Genomic DNA, 20,225 nt, shown 5'->3' on the forward strand with positions numbered 1-20,225 from the left:
ATTCTGCTGTGGTCTAACACATAAGATTTGATCTGCATTTCGAGAGCTTTGTGTGTGCGTCTCAGCAGTTAAACCCCCTACATTGCATAATATAATTATCTTCCATCATGTCCCTGTTGTTTTTCATACTTGTCTGCAGATTGATATTAGTCCAGTAGATTGCGGTGGACATCTTGTTCAGCTGAAGACTGAAGAACATTTGACAATGTGACCAACATGCTGATATCAGACACTGTTTAGAAAGCCTGAAATGGCGGGAAGGAATGATGTGACCCATCGGGTGAGGTGAGTACACACCGCTTGCCGGGCTGATAATTACTCCTGATTTTGTGAGTCTGTCTCAGGGTTTACCCCAAAGTTTCCCCAATGGCTCCAACATGCACTTCATCAACCGAGTACACGAACAACCGCCGCCTCGCTTTTCGCGGGCCAGGGTTTTATACTCAAATGTATCACTTAATGCAGTTTTCACTTAGGTCCGCTCTGGACTGCCTAAACTAGTTGTGTTTTCTCACCCTCATTTTTACACACAAAATCAGGAATAACATTTAAGATACAATGCAGTTCCATAAACAACGTGGTTCATTATAAAGTACATGAAAACCCTTCACAGTATATGCTATTCTGAACACTTAGCATAATGTTATTAAAATGTAAAACACATTTAATTCTGCAAAAATGTATATTTCCAGGGCGATGACGTTGAACTTGTGACAGTGTGTTCGCTTGCACCCCCATGTGCACCTCGCCCTACACAACAGAATGCACTGCGAACACAAATCTGTATTCAGTATTCATTTCTGTCTTTCAAAAAGCTGCATTTGAAATCACCTCCACTGCCTAGTGAATTACAGAAAGCCTAGTATAAGCCCAGGTATAAATCACATATCTGATTGGCAAATATTGTTTGCACCTGAGTACTTGGTGGAAATGAAATCATGTCACTGGGGCGGTAGCCTATAGGTGTATAAAATTGTATCCCATTCCAGCAATATACACTTTTTATTAGACTTATTTTTAGACTTATTAAGTCTTCTGCTGCTGTAGCCTGTCCACTTAGAGGTTTGATGCGTTGTGTGTTCAGAGATGCTCTTCTGCATACCACTGTTGTAATGTGTGGTTATTTGTGTTACTGTCCCCTTCTTTTCAGCTTTAACCAGTCTGCCCATTCTCCCCTGACCTCTCTCATTAACAAGGCATTTCTGTCTGCAGAACTGCTGCTTGCTTGTTTTTCTCTGCAAGCTCTAGAGACTGTTGTGCGTGAAAATCCCAGGAGATCAGCAGTTTCTGAGATATTCAAACCGACCTGTCCGGCACCAACAATCATTCCATGGTCAAAGTCACTGAGATCACATTTTCCCCCCATTCTGATGGTTGAGGTGAACATTACCTGAAGCTCCTGACCTGTAACTGCATGATTTTATGTATTGTACTGCTGCCACATGATTCGCTCACTAGATAATCACATGAATAAGTATGTGTTCCTATTAAAGTGCTCAGTGAGTGAATAACTAACCTTATTTGCTTGGGGAATTAACTCATTTGTATGCAATGACTACATTACTGTACTTATAGGGTACTTTTGTTTTATTTAATCCTTGAAGAACAGAAATGTACCTCCATCTCCCTTTATTTCTGAGAGTGTAACTGCAGCACAAGTTCAGTGATTGAGAAACACACATCCTTTTTGAGTTTTCTGTTCTGACTGAAGAGCCAACAGACGGAGATGTTGTTCACAAACACGCAGCCTGCCAGGGTTTCATGCTCGTACAGTATGTGAACAAACCACTTTGATATTTGTCACACACAGCCACCTAGAAACATATACTGGCTCTGATGTTTTTGGCATTTTGATTCCTTATCCCTTTCCTTATCTCTACCATCATAATTTTCTGAGGACTGGCTGTTAGTCCCCCAGGGTTTGGTGCTCTGTGTGAGCTAACACATCCTCTTCTAGAGTTGCATTGCACAGCACGTCTCTGGCTCTCAGAACCACTTCACCTCCCACTGCATTTCAGGCCAATGTCACTCTCTACTTTTCCACCCTGCTTCGTTTTTCATGACGTTATTTGCGTTATACTGTAGGTATAGCTGTGTAAAAGAGTTTATCTGTATCATTGTGCCTTCTTTTTTACAACACAAATTGTTGTTTGATAGGTTGCTATTACACTAGTTGGTGACTACAAATCGGCCTCTGAGGCTTCTTGGTGAAACTAAAATTCAATATAAGAGACAGAGTGCACCCTGGGATTGCCAGAAATATAAAATTAACACTTAATTGTATCACCTGTTTTTAACAGTCACCAATACCTTATGCTGTAAATATATACCTGATTTCTGTAAAATTACATTTTCATAGAATTGTTTTGAGAATGTTGTTGGAGCATTGACTACCAGGAGTAGTCCATGGAGGTCCATTATATCATGGTGAACTACTACACAATCTAAATTCATCACATCTCAGCCAAATTGTTAGGGATGACATGGCTCAGGCAGTAAGAGCAGTCGTCTGGCAGTCGGAGGGTTGCCGGTTCGATCCCCCGCCCGGGCTGTGTCAAAGTGTCCCTGAGCATGACACCTAACCCCTAAATGCTGCTGACGAGCTGGTCGGCGTCTTGCATGGCAGCCAATCGCCGTTGGTGTGTGAGTGTGTGTATGAATGGGTGAATGGGAAGCATTAATTGTACAGCGCTTTGGATAAAGGCGCTATATAAATGCCAACCATTTATTTATTTATTTTAACATCCAAATGGGGAAATGGGAATTTCTGCTCAAAAATTCCCTTTCATTATTATATCCACCACTATGTGATATATTGGCAATTATGTTGCAGCCCCTATTTTCTGTCTGTCTATGAATGCAATCACAAAAAACACTATTGATGGTTTGGAGGAAATTGATGCATTCAATCAATGTGTCCTTAATGTTGAGAAGTGAGAAGAGAGATAAACACCATTTGGCAAGTTCACTTTGGGAATTGTGGAACTCACCAAGGTATGTCTGTGAATAAAAAATAAATCACTTGCTTTTAACCATGAATGAAAAAAGTGCACAGATGTTGAGCAACCAGCTGCTTGAATGCCTTTGAGACAATGAAGTGCTCACCCTTTGTGACTGTTTTTCTTCCTATCCATCTATCTGTCTTTCTGTCTGTAATAGCTGAAAATCTTTGCACAGCTTTGAAGGAAACCTGAAAAAATGATTGCCTTTGGTGCTGTAGAAGAGGAAAGAATTGCCTGCATTTTGGAGTGATGGGGACGGATGCTAATGGCTATAGAGGCATGCTGCGGACTGTCACATTAGTTTAAATATTGCTTAACAAAGATAGTACTCTACAAACACTGAAGCCCTAGCCATTTAGTGTGGCTGGGTGTTTTATTTAGTGTGTTACTTAACCAGTCTCTACAGGGGTTTGGAGGCTTTCCATTCCAAGACAGCCATTTAGAATAGAACAAGCCATTAAGCCCAAACTGCTTGGAAAACATTGAAATCTTTTGGTATTCGACTAATTTTTACCATATAAAATACAGAAATGTGTTTTAACTGTATCCCAGGCTGCAGTTTGATTAATTATGAATCACATTGAAAATCATCCTCACCTGCTCCTTTTTGTATTAAATGAGAAAAGAATGCTAAGTAACATAATTTTCACTTGTGGTCTCAGACCGCACTGTAATTATTTTGATAACTATAAGTGATTACTGAGGGTAGTCTATACTGTATATGAATGCGAATGTTTTTGGCTTATTTACATCCATCTTTTAAGTTATGAACACATTCCCACAGCCTCATCCCAATAAGAGAGATTGGTTTCCACCATTTCACACTGTTTAGAAATCACAGCAAGCAGGATAGCCTAGAAAAAACTACAAACATTCGGCCTCATGCAAGGACATGACATGCACTGTAAGGCTCTTGTTTACATGACTTGTACAGCCACTCATAAATGTTGTTCACCTAATTCTAAAGTGAAATTTGGCGAATGGACCAAGTTCTCTCAAATCACTTGATTTAAGAACAAATCTGTTTGTACGAGAGGCCCATTGTCTTTAGTGGTCAGGAAGCAAATTATATCATTGCTTCAAACTGACTAGTTTGTGTTTTTGTATATTATGTATGTTTGTAGCTGATGTCCCAATGTTTTAATCAATGGCAGAACTCTGCATCGCCTATATTATCTGAAGGCACACAAGCTCCCTGGATATCAAACATTGAAATGAATATTATGAATAGTAGTCAGAGAACATGGAACAGATCACAAACAAGCATTGAGCGAGCTACTGTAACCACATACAAGCAGCATATTCGACAGGAAATTAAAGCCCATTTGATTTTTGTGAGAATAACAGGGATTGCTATAGTACATAAGCAACAGTAACTATGCTTTTCCTCTCTAAAATTATGAAAAATAGTGTGTATTCATCAGCATTAGTTTATTGTCACTGGTGAACTTGGGTGTTAGCTTAGATTTAACTCATTTCTGTACTACTGTATGAGTTGCAAAATTGTCCCTGTAATGCTTGAATTCCAGCAACACCTCCGCTGTAAAACTCTGCATACTACTTCAGGGTCATCCCTACGGATTACCTCACAGTTCTGCAGATGTAATGTACATGTTCTCATTCTCAAAATGACAACTTTCAGCTTCAGTTCACAGATAACAGTAACAGTGTGGCCTCACTGTCCTGTGAACAAAGGCAGATCAATGACCTCATCCTGTAGCAGGTACTAGTTTTACTCTTGTGGTCAGAACTCCTTGAATATCCACTGGTTATACAGATAAAGTGTTAGCAGTCACAGGTCTGTTAAGCTGTGGGTTTTTGTAATGACTCACCAGACTGCTACAAACATCATTTGCACGTGGTATGCAGCTCTGGTGAACATCATTTAGACAGTAACACGAGGCGGCAATAAGACACTCGCTGCATCATCATTTGCTGTTGAGGTTAGAACCGCCTTCACATAAGCTGGCAGAATGTCTGAGCAGCTGCTCACGGTTCAGTCTCTCAGGAAATGTGGTGGGCTTGTGAGTTTGGGCCAAATGGGGAGAGGTGGCTGAGGAGAATGTATCCTTATTCCTGTGTTTTTTGAAGACGTTTTTTTTGATGTGCTAGTTTTCAGTTAGCATTGTCATCCTACCTGTTTTACACAGTCACAACACGGTTTCTTTAGCAAACTCTTAAACTGGTGGAGGCGTTGGCATTAAGGTTATCCGAAACACAAGATAACAATGGTTTTGCCACCAAGTCCTCAAGGTACTGAAACGTACCTTGAAAAGCCAATTAAATGTTGCCCTGAGGGAGCATTATAGAGGTTCAGAATTCAGGCTTTTGAAGCAGGATTGTAGAGGTTGAGTAGTCACAGTTGTTGAGGCAGGATTTTAGAGGTTCAGTATTCATGGCTATTGAAAGCATTCTAGGGCTTCTGTATTTATTACTAATGCAAGCATTCTAGAGTTTGTGTATTCACTGCAGATAAGAGCACTTGGGCTTCATCTGATTCTTACAAATTAGCACAACAGAGTGCCGGCCCGTCAACCCAACATGCAATTCAGATAACCCTCATTCAAAGAGACATTAAACGGATTCCAATTTCATCCATCCCGGGGAATTCAGTATATTTATGAGTATGACAATGTTATGTACAATACTTTTTTCTGGAATCTCTTTCACATACCCAGACTAATATTCCATATGGTAATATGGCATGTAACATTAATCTGTTTAGAGAGCTCCTCTCCAAGGAATTCAAAACATTGAATTGGCATTGAAGAATTGGATTGCTTTTATTTCAAAGCAAAACCTGAACAATGAAAATAGTCCTAAAGAGTTGGGGTGCATACTCACTACTGTTGTAACACCGGGGATCAAACCACTGACCTTGCGCGTCTCAGTCGTGTACCTTAACCACTACACTACAGGCCACCCACTCTTCTGATTACCACCATAAGTTAGGTGATGAGCAAAGTTAGTGTGTCAGGACAAACATGAAGAAGGAACAAAATTGTTGCATTCATTCATGTAATGTAGATTGAAAGGTAGATTTAATCCAACCTGCTCACACTGTTTGCTGATGCTGAGCGACTGCATTGTTGATGCCTAAAGGTCAATGTAGCATCCCTTTACTGGTTACTAGCATCCCGTAACTGTGCTCCCCATGGGCACTGTTATATCAGCGCCAGCATGTTTTTTGGCGTGTCATTTATAAATAGTCCTACAGCACTGCTTTAGTGTTTTTTCTCAATAATATTTGAGTCCCTTTAGGGCAATGTGGCAGGGTTAGTGGGGCACATTTTAACCCCTATGCTGGTTTTGCCATGCAGTCAAGGGTTTCATTCCCCAGCTTAGTAGTCCCCTTTATCTATGGCCCTGTTATTTTTTGCACCTAAAGCAGGTGCATCCTTTTATTGTTTTCAAATACAGAAGTGAACCAGGGTAGTTTATACAGCTGCCTGAAAATGAGAACAAGGTATTTGGTTGGCACAAAAAGCAGCATGCAGCTTGGCTCTCCAGGACTGGAGTTGTGTCCCCCTGGTTAAGATGCATAATTATGTGGTCAATGGAACGGAGCGCAGTGTCATCTCACTGTAAAATCATGTAATGTGCTTTCCAGGTGCTGGTCTTAATGATGGCGCATTACAGCGCTTTAGTTTCAGACTAAACATGACATGTCTTTAACAAAGAAAGAACAGGACCTGAACTCCGATAATCTTCTGAGGCCTGTAGCTATGGGCTCGGCCATAAATGGTGGAAACCAATCTCTCCTATCGGGATGAGGCTGTGGGAATGTGTTCATTTGCCTGACTCCCTTCCTCTGATGTGAAAACGGTATTGATCATTTCGTCAATGCCACTATTGAGGGTAGAAGGGAAATTGAATTGGTTAAAAGGAGTGATGTGGTGCCTGGGCAATCCTTTCCAAGCCATGGTTTAATGAGGTGTAATCGTGCCACACTGTCGAGGCAACCAAAGAGGTTTTCTCACTCTAATGCGACTGTTCATGAATTCGGATTTAACGGATTAGATTTTATTCGAATTGCCTTGTAACATAGTTGTAATGTATTTTGTAATTTCTGTGTCACATATTCAACATTATAAATATATGCATTTCTGCACATTTACCTTTCTACACATATACCATTGTTCTAAAGAAGGGTTCGAGATTCACAACCTTTCCACATATGCACTTGCTTGCAAACCAACAATAACAAACGTAAGCATCAATGGTGAAAGATCCAGCATCTAACCTCTCCCTTCTGTTCTTGAGCTTGTAAAAGAATGGTTCAAAAGAACATCACTGAACAATTCTAAAGCCAAGGACATCCATGGTTAAACAACAGTGTTCTTAAAATGATGTTTTCCTCCAATTATTTCATCAGCTGATTAACTTTTGCGTTCAGAAATCAATTTTTTCTCAGTATTGGAAATGTGCCTTCATTTCTTCAGTTTTTAATCTGATGATGCGCAGTTACTACGTAATTATACATATACTCATCAGAATATTGCCTGTTCTTTCAAAGGTGCTGGAGAAAAATGTTTTAATACATCTCACAAGGTACATTGAAAGTCAACTTCTGAACAACTGGCAATTTGGATTCTGAGATAAATGCTTAACTTTATCTGTTAGTTTGATCTTCACTGAATACACCCGCTTTGTCTCAATGACAAGATGACCATAATCAAAGATTTGATTTTAGGAAAGCATTCAACACTGTGAACCACATACTCTTTGTATCAAAACTACAATATTTTAACATACAATCAAAGTGGAAGCAGCAGATGATATCATACCTCCCAAATAAATACCAGGCAGCAAAAATAGCCACAACTCACTCAAACGTATTCCTCTGCTCTCTTGGAGTCCCACAAGGCTCTTTGTTAGGGCCCTTGCCTTTTCCTATATATATATTATTGACCCCTACACAAATCACTACAAAACTCAACAATGACATGAAAACCGTCCACTCCTGGCTCAAAAATAATCATCTGACTTTAAATGTCAAGAAAATTGAATGTATGTTTTTCCACTCTCCACTCAGGCAGTTTTCTGCACCTCATCTCTAATCATAGCTTGAAGTTACTCATCAGTACAAATATATACAGTGTATTCTTGACATTCATCAGACTTTTTAACCCCATAAAACAATATATTTTTAAGACAATTATTATCTTACCCTTTCAGCCTCTTAGACCTAAACTTAACGATTATTTCTTCCATCACGTCCTATCGGTCTGGTCTTATAAAAGATACCCTGGATCCCGTTATTTGGTCTTATAATGCAGTCCATAAAATACATTCATCTGCAACACCATGGATACATTGTTGTATAGTACTGCAGATCTCAAATTCCCTCAGTTTTGAAAACGATTGAACTATTGTACCTTATCAGGCATGAAACCGTTACCAAATTCTAAATAAACTTTCGTCTGGAACAATTTGCACTCTTCAACCCACCCACCAATTTAATATTAATTCTAATTTTATTCAATATTATATTATATTTCCTTTTCTTCTCTCATAGATACTCATTACTTTCTTCTTCTTATTTTTTTGTTGTAACTCACTTTCCCCTTTTGTCCTTGTTCCTGATTCACACTTTCCTTCTCTTCACTCTGAAGACAGGACCCCCCTGAAAAACCAGGCTGTCTGAGTTGGGCTGAAAATGGTGTTTGTTCTTTTAATTTTTGTTAAATAATAATACTAAGAACAAATTACAATAATAAGGTGAAACTCACAAAGTAAAGGCGTTTAAAATGTCTTGCATTTTGGAAATCATGTTTTAAGTGAAATGTTGTTCAATGACTTCATTCCAGAAGGGTAGTTGAATTTCAAACTCCAATTATTTTTATATATTATACACACAGACTGGAGTCATGCCTAAAGCATTAAAAACAATATCAGTAAAACATTGCAGTTAACTACATTACAACTCTCTAAAGTCAAAGAACTAATCTCTCATGTGATAACAAAACTGGAATGCTTGGAATCGTTTACTGCCAGCTAATAACGGCAGTGTCAGTAGAATGTTTGAAACAGTTTACTGATGCCCACTAATAAATACATTATATGTCATCATAATGCTTGGAACTGTTTACTGAGAGCTGGCAATAACTATGTTATGAGTCATTATTGCATTTTATTGTCCAAGTCTACCTATGCAGTGGACCTAGAATTGTAACCTTCATGCCTCATGGGAACTGCTTTTGTTTACCAATGTTCTGGCAATGTGATATCGGGGTGTCCTTGCCGTGCTGTCAGTGTGTAGTACATTCCCTTTAAAGGCACAATAGGTAATTTCAGACTTCTAATGGGTAAGAGAGGAAATACAGCAACAAACATGCTCAAACCACAACACTGTTTATCCCAACCCCTTCTCTGTGAATGCGCTGACGTTGAAACGCCATTAGCTGTGGCAGTTAGAATCCATTTTCGACCAATGAGCTTGAATTATTGTACAGCTATACAATGTTTTGGTACAGAGTGCCGGCCCGTCAACTGCATATTTTGAAACCCGAATTTAAGGACTATAAACACAGGCCGAGGGTCAGTGAGCCTTTTTCAATGATAGAGAGGGATTTACAATGGTCTTGTAACAATGTTTTAACACAAGCATCTTACCTATTGTACCTTTAAAGTAGTTGGGCATGATTTGAAATGTGGCTGTTTTTCTGCCATTAAAATGTTAAATGTTTTGTAATGTAGGCCTACATTTCCATTCTGTATTTAATTGTATCAGTAGCTGGAATTCCTTTTCTAGAAAGGAATTGCTCATGATATGTTTGTAACATGATTGACATAAATCACAGCTTAAAGTGAATTGAAGTAAACATCATGGAAGGTGTGGTTGGGTTTTGTAGGGAGGGTTTTTTTAGTATGATACAAAATATCAGAAAAAACAAGGACCTCTTTCTCTCTCTTTCAGTCTAACTGTGATGGAGATTGGCTGGAGTAGGAGTAAAGTAGTGTGGTATTCAGGAAAACATTCAAACCAATTATTTCATATTACCACACCTAGTTTTTCCTTCATTTCGGTGGCATAAAACCTTGCTTAAATGTGTAGTTTGGTGTTGAGGGTGAAGCAACCTGGAATTTATAGCAGATCCCCCCTGTAGAGACCAAATGAAACCTGCCACATCGGTGCATTCAGCTATTGTTTTCATCTGTGATATTTGAGTACATACAGTAGATCAAATACCAGGCTGAAAGTGAAGCAAAGAAGAAGAATAAAAAACCCCACTTGATCAAAAAGCAAAGCAGAGGTGTTGCACTGGCGGATTTCACTGGATTTGTCTGGATTAGCCTTAGGTGCTGTCAGCTGTGGACACGGAAGAGGCTGGGAGAGAACGGGTATGTTTGGCAGGTATGAGGGAGAAAGGAGAGCGCAGAAATATAGAAGAGCAAAAACACCCAGGTGCTCCAGTTCAATGTCCTCTCTCCCCCTTCCGAATGCTGTTAGGCTTTTTTCCCTTCACTCTGCCCTCACATCTATTAGACCGCGTGCCCCCCTCCTCTCCACCACAGAGCCTCCTACCCCCTCCCCCCTCAGCCTTCAGCTGAGTAAAATAGTCCCTTTTAAGATGTCAGTATTAGTATTCCAAAGATTTCTTTGCAGCCCGTGCCCGAGTGCTGCCAAGTGGTGGTTGTATGTTTAGTCTCGTAGAGACATGGTTTGTACAGTACAGTAGGCTTTTGTCTTATACTGATTTAAAAAAAAGAAAAGAAAAAAAAACGCTGAAGATTGGTGCCCCCAACTTTTTAGTATAGTTACTGAAATAAATGGTATACAATGCTCATATTTCCTTGCCCAGGATTTGTCACAAGTGCCACTTGTCATGCAGAATGAAGTCTTGGTACATGGTTCCTGCTGCCAGTGCTGTTGACAAAATTCCTGCATTTGTTTTTCTTTGTCTTTTTTTTTTTTTTTTTTTGGCGCTCTTTGATTACCAAAAAAGCTCCATTTCCCAAAAGCAATGGAATCCCATTCATCCCTGAACATGAAACCGTTTTCCTGAGTTTTTTTTAAAATACACTGCAAGCGTTACCTTGGAGCTACGATGGCAGCGGTGTTTTAACCAGTTTCACTTCCACGTTTTAAATCTCTTTTGTATGTTATTTTAAAATGTACACACAGTCATAGCACGGTGAAAGCAATGGCTATATTTTTGTCACATTTTGTTAGTTCCACCCTTTGGTTCAGACTTGAGATCGGACAACTGTTGCGTCATCTGAAACCGTTGAAACCCGCTTGCCCATGCTCAACGAATAAATGCATGTTCTGTTCGCGTTCAGATGCATTGTTTTCTGCAACAGTCTCTTACAAAGTCTTCTTTCTGCGCGTGTTCATTTTATTTAGCCTATTTTTGCACGCAATCCCACTTATCAACAATTTCAGAATTCTGACTACAGGCTTGCATTTGGAATGCCGTTTGGTAGCCATTTATTTTTAAACTCGTTAAAGTTTTCGTACAACCTGGTCTCTCATTGGCATTGGAAGCACGTTGTCCTTATGTGGCACTGCATTGAAAAACCTTTTATAATTAATGCGCACGTATTATTTTATTACTTGTTTTACGGCGCGTATTTATTAACGGGATGACATGCTATTAAAACCAATACAAGGCCTCCAGCCGAATATGATTATACAAGATACAGATGGGGGGAGGATTCTTTCAAAATTCACCAGCCGTACTTACTGTCCACAATAACACCATATGGACAGTTAAGTTGTGCATGTAAAGTATTCTGTTTACCACATCTTCGGTTCAACCAACCCACGTAATGAGTCGAGATGCCTGAAAGCAGGTGGCATCACCCGTCACGGAAATGTATTTCATTTGTTCTGCAGTATATTTATGGAATAGTTCATCCGGAATTGATCAACATTCTCTCCGCAGCCAGGAGCTGTCCAGCCTGAAATACTATTTTTGTCGCACCGCTAGGTGGCAGCGATGAACAAGCGGTGAAAGTGAAAGCCAGCTTCTCGAGTGGCTGTGATTGCAAAAGCGCTGCTCTTCCCCCTCATCCCAACCCTCGAGTTTGTAGTGCGCCGCAGCATTGGGACAGAGCGTTGGAACCATACGCTTGCGACGGTTCTACGAGGAGAAAGAAGACGACAGCTCCAGTTGACGAAATAAAGCCTCGCAGGAGACCTAAAGAAAACTATATTGTGCGATATCGGGAGAACCTGACAGAAGACCAGAAGAGGACGACATGAATTGCTACTGGATACACAGCATTTGGATCCTAGGATTCGTTTTCATCTTTGGATTTCAAGGTAGGCGCAACGACATATTTGGTATCGTTTCAGTTATGAACCATTTCCAATACGAAAGTGCTCAGGAAGCGCGTATCCGGACTGAAAACTCCGGTTTCTTCTTAACAAGCTTTGCATATTCTGAAGTAATGAAGGCGCAGTTTTATTTTCAGGTGACAGGCTGACGCTGCAGCATCCCTTAATAAATGCGTACTCCCAGCAGCGCGATCTTATCGCCCTCTTTTAAGAACTTTATCATTTCTCATAGGTTTTCTGCGCAGATAGTACTCAGGAAAATAGTCGTCAATTTAAGTGGTTGAAGTTGAACACTTAAATGAATGCAAACTATTACAGACAATTATTTCACTGTCTCTTACTTTGTTGCGCGCAATAAAATGATCGAAGGTACTAGTTAAAAAAAATTATTACATTAGTGACATGGTTACAGTGACGAGGAGGGGCTTCCTTCAGTGGCTGTATGGGGTACGTAGTTTATACGCTCCGTATTTCCAGTAACTTCCTTGCTAATTGGCTGTGATGGTTTGGCCACCACTGTTCTGTCCGTCGAGCAGTTAAACGAAGCTTTAATGTAAAGTTATTGAGCAGAGGCTCAAAACCCCAAATTTGGAGATATCATTATTGCCAGAGTACACACCATGCTGCTGGTTAGTATGCTTTTAAATGCTGCTCGATCAATGAACTTTGTAATAGCTTTTCTTATATTGTTTAGGGATACATTCAGATAGCCGCATGTAAACCCAAATTCAGTTAAATGTTCCCAGGTTCCGGTAACGCACAACCTAACATAACCGAGTTAACTAACAGGAGTGAAAACTTAATGAATACGGCTAGTCGCTGTATTGCAGAGGTCACGCTTTGAAGAAGGTTGACGTCAGTCGTATTGGAGCTTCTTCCATGCAGCTCGATATTATACAACCAAGACGCTTTGCCAGTGAGGTAGCGAGCGCGCTCGCAGTGCTGACGGAGCGGCTCTCAATCCCCCTTCATCCTATTGGTATTCCCCCATCACTACTTGAGCCAAATAATCGACACCCATTTTCTTTTTGTCATGTAGCACCACTAATAAAGCAGGGAGAAGACCCGTGAGTGAAGTGTCTGAAACAATACAGTAATTTAAATTTAAAGTTTGCAGTGGAAGTGAACTGAAAAGGTGGGGGGACACTGCTTTTGTGGGACACTGTTCTCATTTAAGGGCACATTCTCCTTTGATTGTACCTTTGAGTTACAACCTAAAGCAATAACATTCTGTCCATGTTAATGCAGACAACTTAATTGATTTAACATGTCGGCATGTCTTATCCTGCATGGCTTATGTGTTTTCTATTAAGTTTTGCAGGATCAGTAGAGTTACACATTATTATTATTATTATTATTATTATTATTATTATTATTATTATTATGTAAAATGTGTCCCTGCCAAGTGTCCTGTTTCTGTTATTTGTGTTATGTTGAGCATGGCTCCATTACAGGGGATCATTTGCAGTGCTTATATTACATGTGAATACTGATGTGGACTCATCCAAAGCACAGCCTCTTCACACCAGGATGCGTGACCCTTAACCCCGCTGTCACAGGGTGCCTTGGCATGGGCTCCACCCTGCTTGTACCTCCTGTCCTCATTACACTTTCAGTTGCGTTCCATTTCTGAAACAAATTCGCTTAGGCAGGATGAGCAGACGTTAGAAATATGAAAAACAAGCGGAGAAATGTCCGCCGTGTTAATTACTCCATGGGCTCTGCGTCCTCCAGCCCTCCAGCAGCCCTACCCAGCCGTGCGGTGATGTGGCGTATCGCAGCCAGGCCAGCAGTGGGGGGAATGCCCTTGGGCCAGTCTGCCCTTCCAGCGCACGTGTGCCACTTCTGCGATGGCAGCGCACACAGCTGGGTCCAGATTCATAAAATTAGACTAACGAGATTGATGAGTGGAGCGGGTCAGGCCCAAGCCATATGAATCACATCATTCCGGGTTGGGCTTGACACCACCTCACGCTGCGCGCTTTTCAAACCGGGGACGGGGCCATACGGCCAGAAGATGTCGAGCTGGTAACTGTGCCATGCATCACGGGAGAGTGGGGAGAGAAAAAAGACATTTAGTCAATTATGCTATGGAGAACACGGCAGGGACAGCAGATAAGGACAGAGGGTGAGGATTAAATAGATTTTCAGCGGTTCTGCAAAATAATCTCCTTTCATGTGTTGGTCAATGCAAAATGGGCTTCTGGGAGCGTGAGAATAACTGCCATGTAGGCATACTAAAAATAAACGGTGGGCATATCCGTCACTCTAAAGCTCAAAGTCAGCTGCATGCCAGCTCCAGCACTGCTCAGATCATTTCCTTGGCCAGAGAGACACAGACATTTGTGCAGTTGGGGTATCTTCAATGAAAATTTAATATTGGGCTGGATTTAGCTTTAATTTAGCCAGTTAAATGTTTTTAAACGCAATTAAATCAAATGGTACTTCCTGTCTTCACAAACACGGGTTGGTGAGTTCATTGAGCAACAGAATTGGCTTGCCTGCGCTCACAGAGAGATGCTTGCCGGGCTCCAGGCAGGTAGTCTCGCCTGCATACTGGGTGTGTGTTTATTGAAACGGGTCCCTCCACACCCGTTTCAGTGCGGTGGCTTGTCCGTGTCTTGGCTCTTCCATCCCGGATGATACCCCTGTTGCGAGAGAGCACGACGGCAGGGGTTGAGCTCTCGGAATGATGTCATTGGGGATGGGTTTGGGGGGAGGGTGCGGCGTCTGCCATGCCTGAGGAGAAAGAGAAAGGAACGACAGACCGGAGCAGCACAGCACAGCACGCGTAGCTTAGCGTAGCGTAGCCTTCCCGGCGACGCCTGGCTCCGGAGTTCGCTACGGCTCAGAGAAGACCCTTTCTCCACCCCACCCACGGAAATTTCCATTAGTGCCATGGGGCTGGATAAGACCAGCTGTGAGCCATTGTACTTTTCGGCCTAGAAACGGTGTGTGTGTGTGTGTGTGTGTGTGTGTGAATGTGTGTGTGTGTGTGTGTGTGTGTGTGTGTGTGTGTGTTTGAGTCCTCCAGCACTCTGGCAGCTCAGATCCTGTTTACTCCATGCACTCCACAGGATTAGTGAGTTTATTGTATTAAGCACTTGGAGCCTGTTATTCTATAGCATCCTACACCAACTCCCCAGACCATGAAAGGCATGAAAATAAAAGTAATAATAATAATAATAACAATAATAATAATAATAATTTAAATGAAAACCGTGGGCTGTGCAGTGATCACATCCCACACAGTGACATAGACAAGTGTGATTAAATAATACTCTCTGGATAAGTACTGTTTATTGTTTAGAAGTGTTGTTATTTTCTCAGTAAACCTAGTGCTATCATGTCTTTCTAAAAGTTGTAACATTCCTGAAGCTGTCATATACTTTTAATGCTTTCATGACATGAACAAAACAAAATATATTTGTCATTGGAACTCTATGGTACATACCTGGGTAATCAGAGATCTGACCAAGAACCCTTCTGATTCCCCTGTAGTCTCTTGAACATGAGTAAAATTCTCTTCGGAATAACAAAAAAAAAAAAAATTTGAGAAGAATGTCTTCAAAAAAAATTGGTGAAGTGTTCCTGGAAATACCCTGAATGACATTCATGGAATGGCTTTGAAATGCACGGAATCACATTTGTGGATGGATTTTCAGTTTTGAATTTCACTTTAATGCGGCTCCCTTTCACAGTACCTCAAAAGCCATTAGTAATTTTTATTCTTATTATTACTTTTTTCCGTAATGATGTTTTTGGGGAATTGGGGTTTCACAATTCCACCCTAGGAGTCATGAGGTGTGGATGAAATCAGATGGTGAAAAATAAAAATAAAATAAAAATGTCCCAGCATGATGACCTCAGTTGGGAGACAAAAAAACCTTTGATACTTTAAAAAGGAATAGACAACTGACGTTCAATGTTCTCTGCAAGGAAAAGAAAATAGAGCTCATTGAAGAGACTTCCAGTGGTGGGGTCTGGCAGTATATTAACTGCAGTCTTTGTGACACCAACTGCACACTCCTGGTCATGCAGCATACCTTAGCCTAAAAAAACACTTCTCAAGCCAAATACTTCCAGAGCAGAAGGAACAGAATATTTAAATTGACCTCTGTGCAGTGGATGCCAACCCAAAGATAAACCAGGTAGAGTCACGAATATGAAGTGTGATGCTGGGAGAAAGAGCACAGCTTTTGCCAGGATCAGACACCGCACAGGCACCTGAATGTGCTCTGGGTGTAAATGTGCATGAATGGTCTATGTGTTGTGTAATGCATGGGGAGGGGTTAGATGCTGTGTGCAGTCTGTGAGAACTGCCTTTCAGGGTCAGAGGTTCTCTTTCAGGCTAATGGGTTTTAAAGCCACTGACATCTACTTGTAATGTCTGAGTTTATAAAAGCTGTGCTGAGACAAACATGATTAATATACTGCAAGCTAATAACACATGCCCATTATTACTTATGTATTTACTTGCAATACAGCTTGATGTTGTAGGAGCACTGACCAGGATAGGCATACTATATTGCAGCCTGTAAGTATTGGACAATGGTACAATTTCTGTTCTTTTGGCTCTGTACTCCAGCACATTGCATTTGAAATGGAATGATGACTATGAAGCAAAAGTCACTTTTGGGTGATATGTGTAGGAAATGCATTTGTTTTTATACATAATTCCCCCATTTTCGAGGACCAAAAGTTATTGGACTTTTCAGCTGTTTCTGATTATTGAATCGCTTCCATGGTGCATGCATAAGAGAGCTTTCAGTATCAAGTCTTGATTTTAGACTTTTGATTGCCTGTGGAGTCTGTTATTGCTGTTTGTCAACATGGGGTCCAGACGTGTGCCAATGACGGTCAAGGAAGCCATTATGAAGCTGAGAAATGAATTAAAAAAACAGTCAGTGACATACGCCAAGCAATATGCTTACAAAGAGAGAAGAAAGAAAGCACTGGTGAGCTCAGTAATTGCAAAGGGGCTGATCGGACCTCAACAGTTTGTGACTGAAGATTTCTCACCACAATTAAGAACCCCCCAAACACCTGTTTGACAGATCAGAACCACTCTTCAGGAGGCAGGTGTGGACATGGTGTACTGTCCACTAAAGACTTTATCTGCACAAATAGGTCTATATAAGCTACACTGCAAGATGCAAAATACTGGTTAGTTGCAAAAACAGGTTGGGCCAGTACCATTTGCTAAGTAGTACTGAAAAGAGCCTGTAGAGTTCTTGTGATCAGTTGAGACCAAGATTGACTTGTATCAGAGTGATGGCTAGAGCAAAGTATGGAGGCTAAAAGGAACTTCCCAAGCACCAAAGCGCCCGCCCATTTGTGAAACATGGTGGCGGGGGTGTTATAGTTTGTGCATGTGTGCATGTATACCTCCAGGGCCAGCCTCCGCGCAGCGGAGAGGAAATGATGAAAATCCAAAGACCCTTCAGACCTCGCAACTTACCAGTCTCTCCTGGCGGCATTCTCTTCCGCTGTCACTGCCGCCAAAGCAAAATACTATCAAACACAAATTCAGAACTCTACTTCTAACCCGCGGAAACTGTTCTCTATTTTCTCCTCTCTTCTCAACGCACTGCCTCCTCCACCTCAGTCCTCCTTCGCTGCTGATGACTTTGCTGATTTTTTCGATGAGAAGGTCACAGACATCCGCAGATCCTTTACAACCACCGCCCCCTCTCTGTGCCCTTCCCCCCCTCTAGGCTCATCCCTTCCTTTTCCACTTTCTCCCCCCTTACAGACTGTCTCTCAACTCCTGCTCTCCCACCGCCCTACAACCTGTGCCCTTGACCCTATCCCCTCTTCTCTTCTCCAGACTATCACACCTGACATTCTCCCATTTGTCACCTCCCTTGTCAACTCCTCTCTGTCTTCTGGCTGTTTTCCAGCATCCTCCAAGAGGGCCCACATCACTCCGCTGCTAAAAATGCCTACTCTGGATCCCTCCATCATCCAGAACTACCGCCCGGTATCTTTTCTTCCTTTTCTTTCTAAAACCATAGAACGAGCCGCTTCTACTCAACTTTCTTCTTTCTTTTCTAACAACAACCTGCTAGACCTCCATCAGTCTGGCTTCAGATCGGGCCACTCGACAGAGACCGTGCTCCTCTCCGTCAGTGAATCACTCCATGCCGCACGAGCAGCCTCCCTCTCCTCTGTCCTCATTCTTCTAGATCTCTCTGCTGCCCTTGACACTGTGGATCACTCCATCCTCCTGTCTGCCCTGTCAGCAACGGGCATCTATGGCACAGCCCTGGACTGGATCGAGTCCTACATCTCTGATCGCTCCTTCCAGGTTGCCTGGGCTGGTACGGTATTGACACCTCGGCCCCTTGCCACAGGAGTTCCCCAGGGCTCAGTCCTAGGCCCACTTCTTTTTTCTCTTTACACTCGTTCCCTTGGCCCTGTGATCACTGCAATTCCCTCTTGGCTTGTCTCCCAGCGTCCACCATCAGACCCCTCCAACTTATCCAGAATGCAGCAGCTCGTCTGGTCTTCAACCTTCCCAAATACTCACACGTCACCCCCCTGCTTACTTCCATCCACTGGCTGCCTGTCATGGCTCGCATCAAATTCAAAACATTGGTGCTAGCCTTCCAAGCAGTTAAGGGGTCTTCCCCAGCTTACCTCCAAAAAATCATCAGATCCTACACCCCTGCCAGACCTCTTCATTCAGCCTCCACTGGCCGCTTGGCACCTTCCCCTCTCCGAACCTCCACCTCACGCTCACGACTACTGTCTGTTCTGGCTCCACGGTGGTGGAATGAACTCCCCGTTGAGGTCAGAACTGTAGAATCTCTCCCCACCTTCAAACTGCAAACTGAAGACGCACCTCTTCAAGCAGCACCTCTCCCCGTCCCTCCCTACCTCCCTGTAAACCTTAATTGTTGTCTTTCTGTGATTTACTTTGTGTATCGGTATTTTTAGTTGGCTAGGTAAGCAGTGTTTGGATAGTTAAGTTTGGTCACTTTTGCTTTGTTGTTTGTTTGTTTGTTTAAAAGAAAAGAAAAGAAAAAAGATTCAAATAGGCCCTGGTCCTTATCTTTGTTGTACAGGTAGCAGTTGAAATTGTACTTCCATCTAGGGTCTTTCAGCGCACTTATCCCTGGTTATGGGTATGCACTTTGTTGTACGTAACATGATTCATTCACATCCCTTATCCGTCAGGATCCAGCATGGCTTTGGCACAGGGCACCATACGCATGAGGGCCTGGTCTTTTCTTTCTTTTCTTTTCTATTTCCATGACTGCATCAGATAATTGCATCACTGTAAAACTTCCGCACAATGCTAATAAAAAAAAAACATCAAAATGGATAGCGATATACAGAGAATGCTGAGTGAGAACTTGTGTTGGGAAAATGGGGTCCTTTGAGACCTCCCCTCTTGCACTGGGACCGATGTTGTCACACAACAGAAACTGCACTCACTCCTTTGGAAAACTCGGGAGAAGTGGCCAAATCTGGTGATAATTGGCTCGGCCATTATCCCTGGAGGGTTGGGTGGTAGTGGTGGTGGTGGGGTGTTAAAGTTATTTAAGAATTTTAATCAAAGCAGAGCATAATGAAAGGGATATTGGCCAACCACTTTTTCCTTGTGTTACAGAAACGAAGGCATCATTAGAAAAATGCATGAAGAAAAAATGCAAGACTGGGCATTTGTGTGTGTGTGTGTGTGTGTATGTGTCTGTGTGTGTGCGTGTGCAGTATGTGTGTCTGCATATGAGAGTGAAGGAGAAAGATGGAGAATATCTGTGTTTGCCAGAGTGGAGTCTACAGGGTGGGAGAAGGTTGCTCCGGTTAGGTTCAATGTCCTCATTACAGAATTCATAATTCAGCAGCTTTACAGCAAGAAACCAGATAGACATTCAGACCCTCAGGCTTGAACTCAAAGCTCTGCTTCCTACGTCTAGGGCTCACAGGTG

The 20,225-nt window shown here is 41.8% G+C and overlaps 1 protein-coding gene across 1 annotated transcript in view; it reads left to right on the forward strand.

The window, feature by feature from the left end:
* Positions 1–12,001: 12,001 nt before the first annotated feature.
* The window catches only part of lsamp (limbic system associated membrane protein), an 883,637-nt gene continuing 875,413 nt past the window's right edge, over positions 12,002–20,225 (forward strand). The window contains exon 1 of the mRNA XM_061216950.1: positions 12,002–12,273. Coding sequence (XP_061072934.1) covers positions 12,210–12,273 — 64 coding nt within the window. The 5' untranslated portion in view covers positions 12,002–12,209. The remainder of the gene's footprint in view (positions 12,274–20,225) is intronic.

The sequence above is a fragment of the Conger conger genome, chromosome 13 (genome assembly GCF_963514075.1).
Source record: "Conger conger chromosome 13, fConCon1.1, whole genome shotgun sequence".
Taxonomy (NCBI): Eukaryota; Metazoa; Chordata; class Actinopteri; order Anguilliformes; family Congridae; genus Conger; species Conger conger.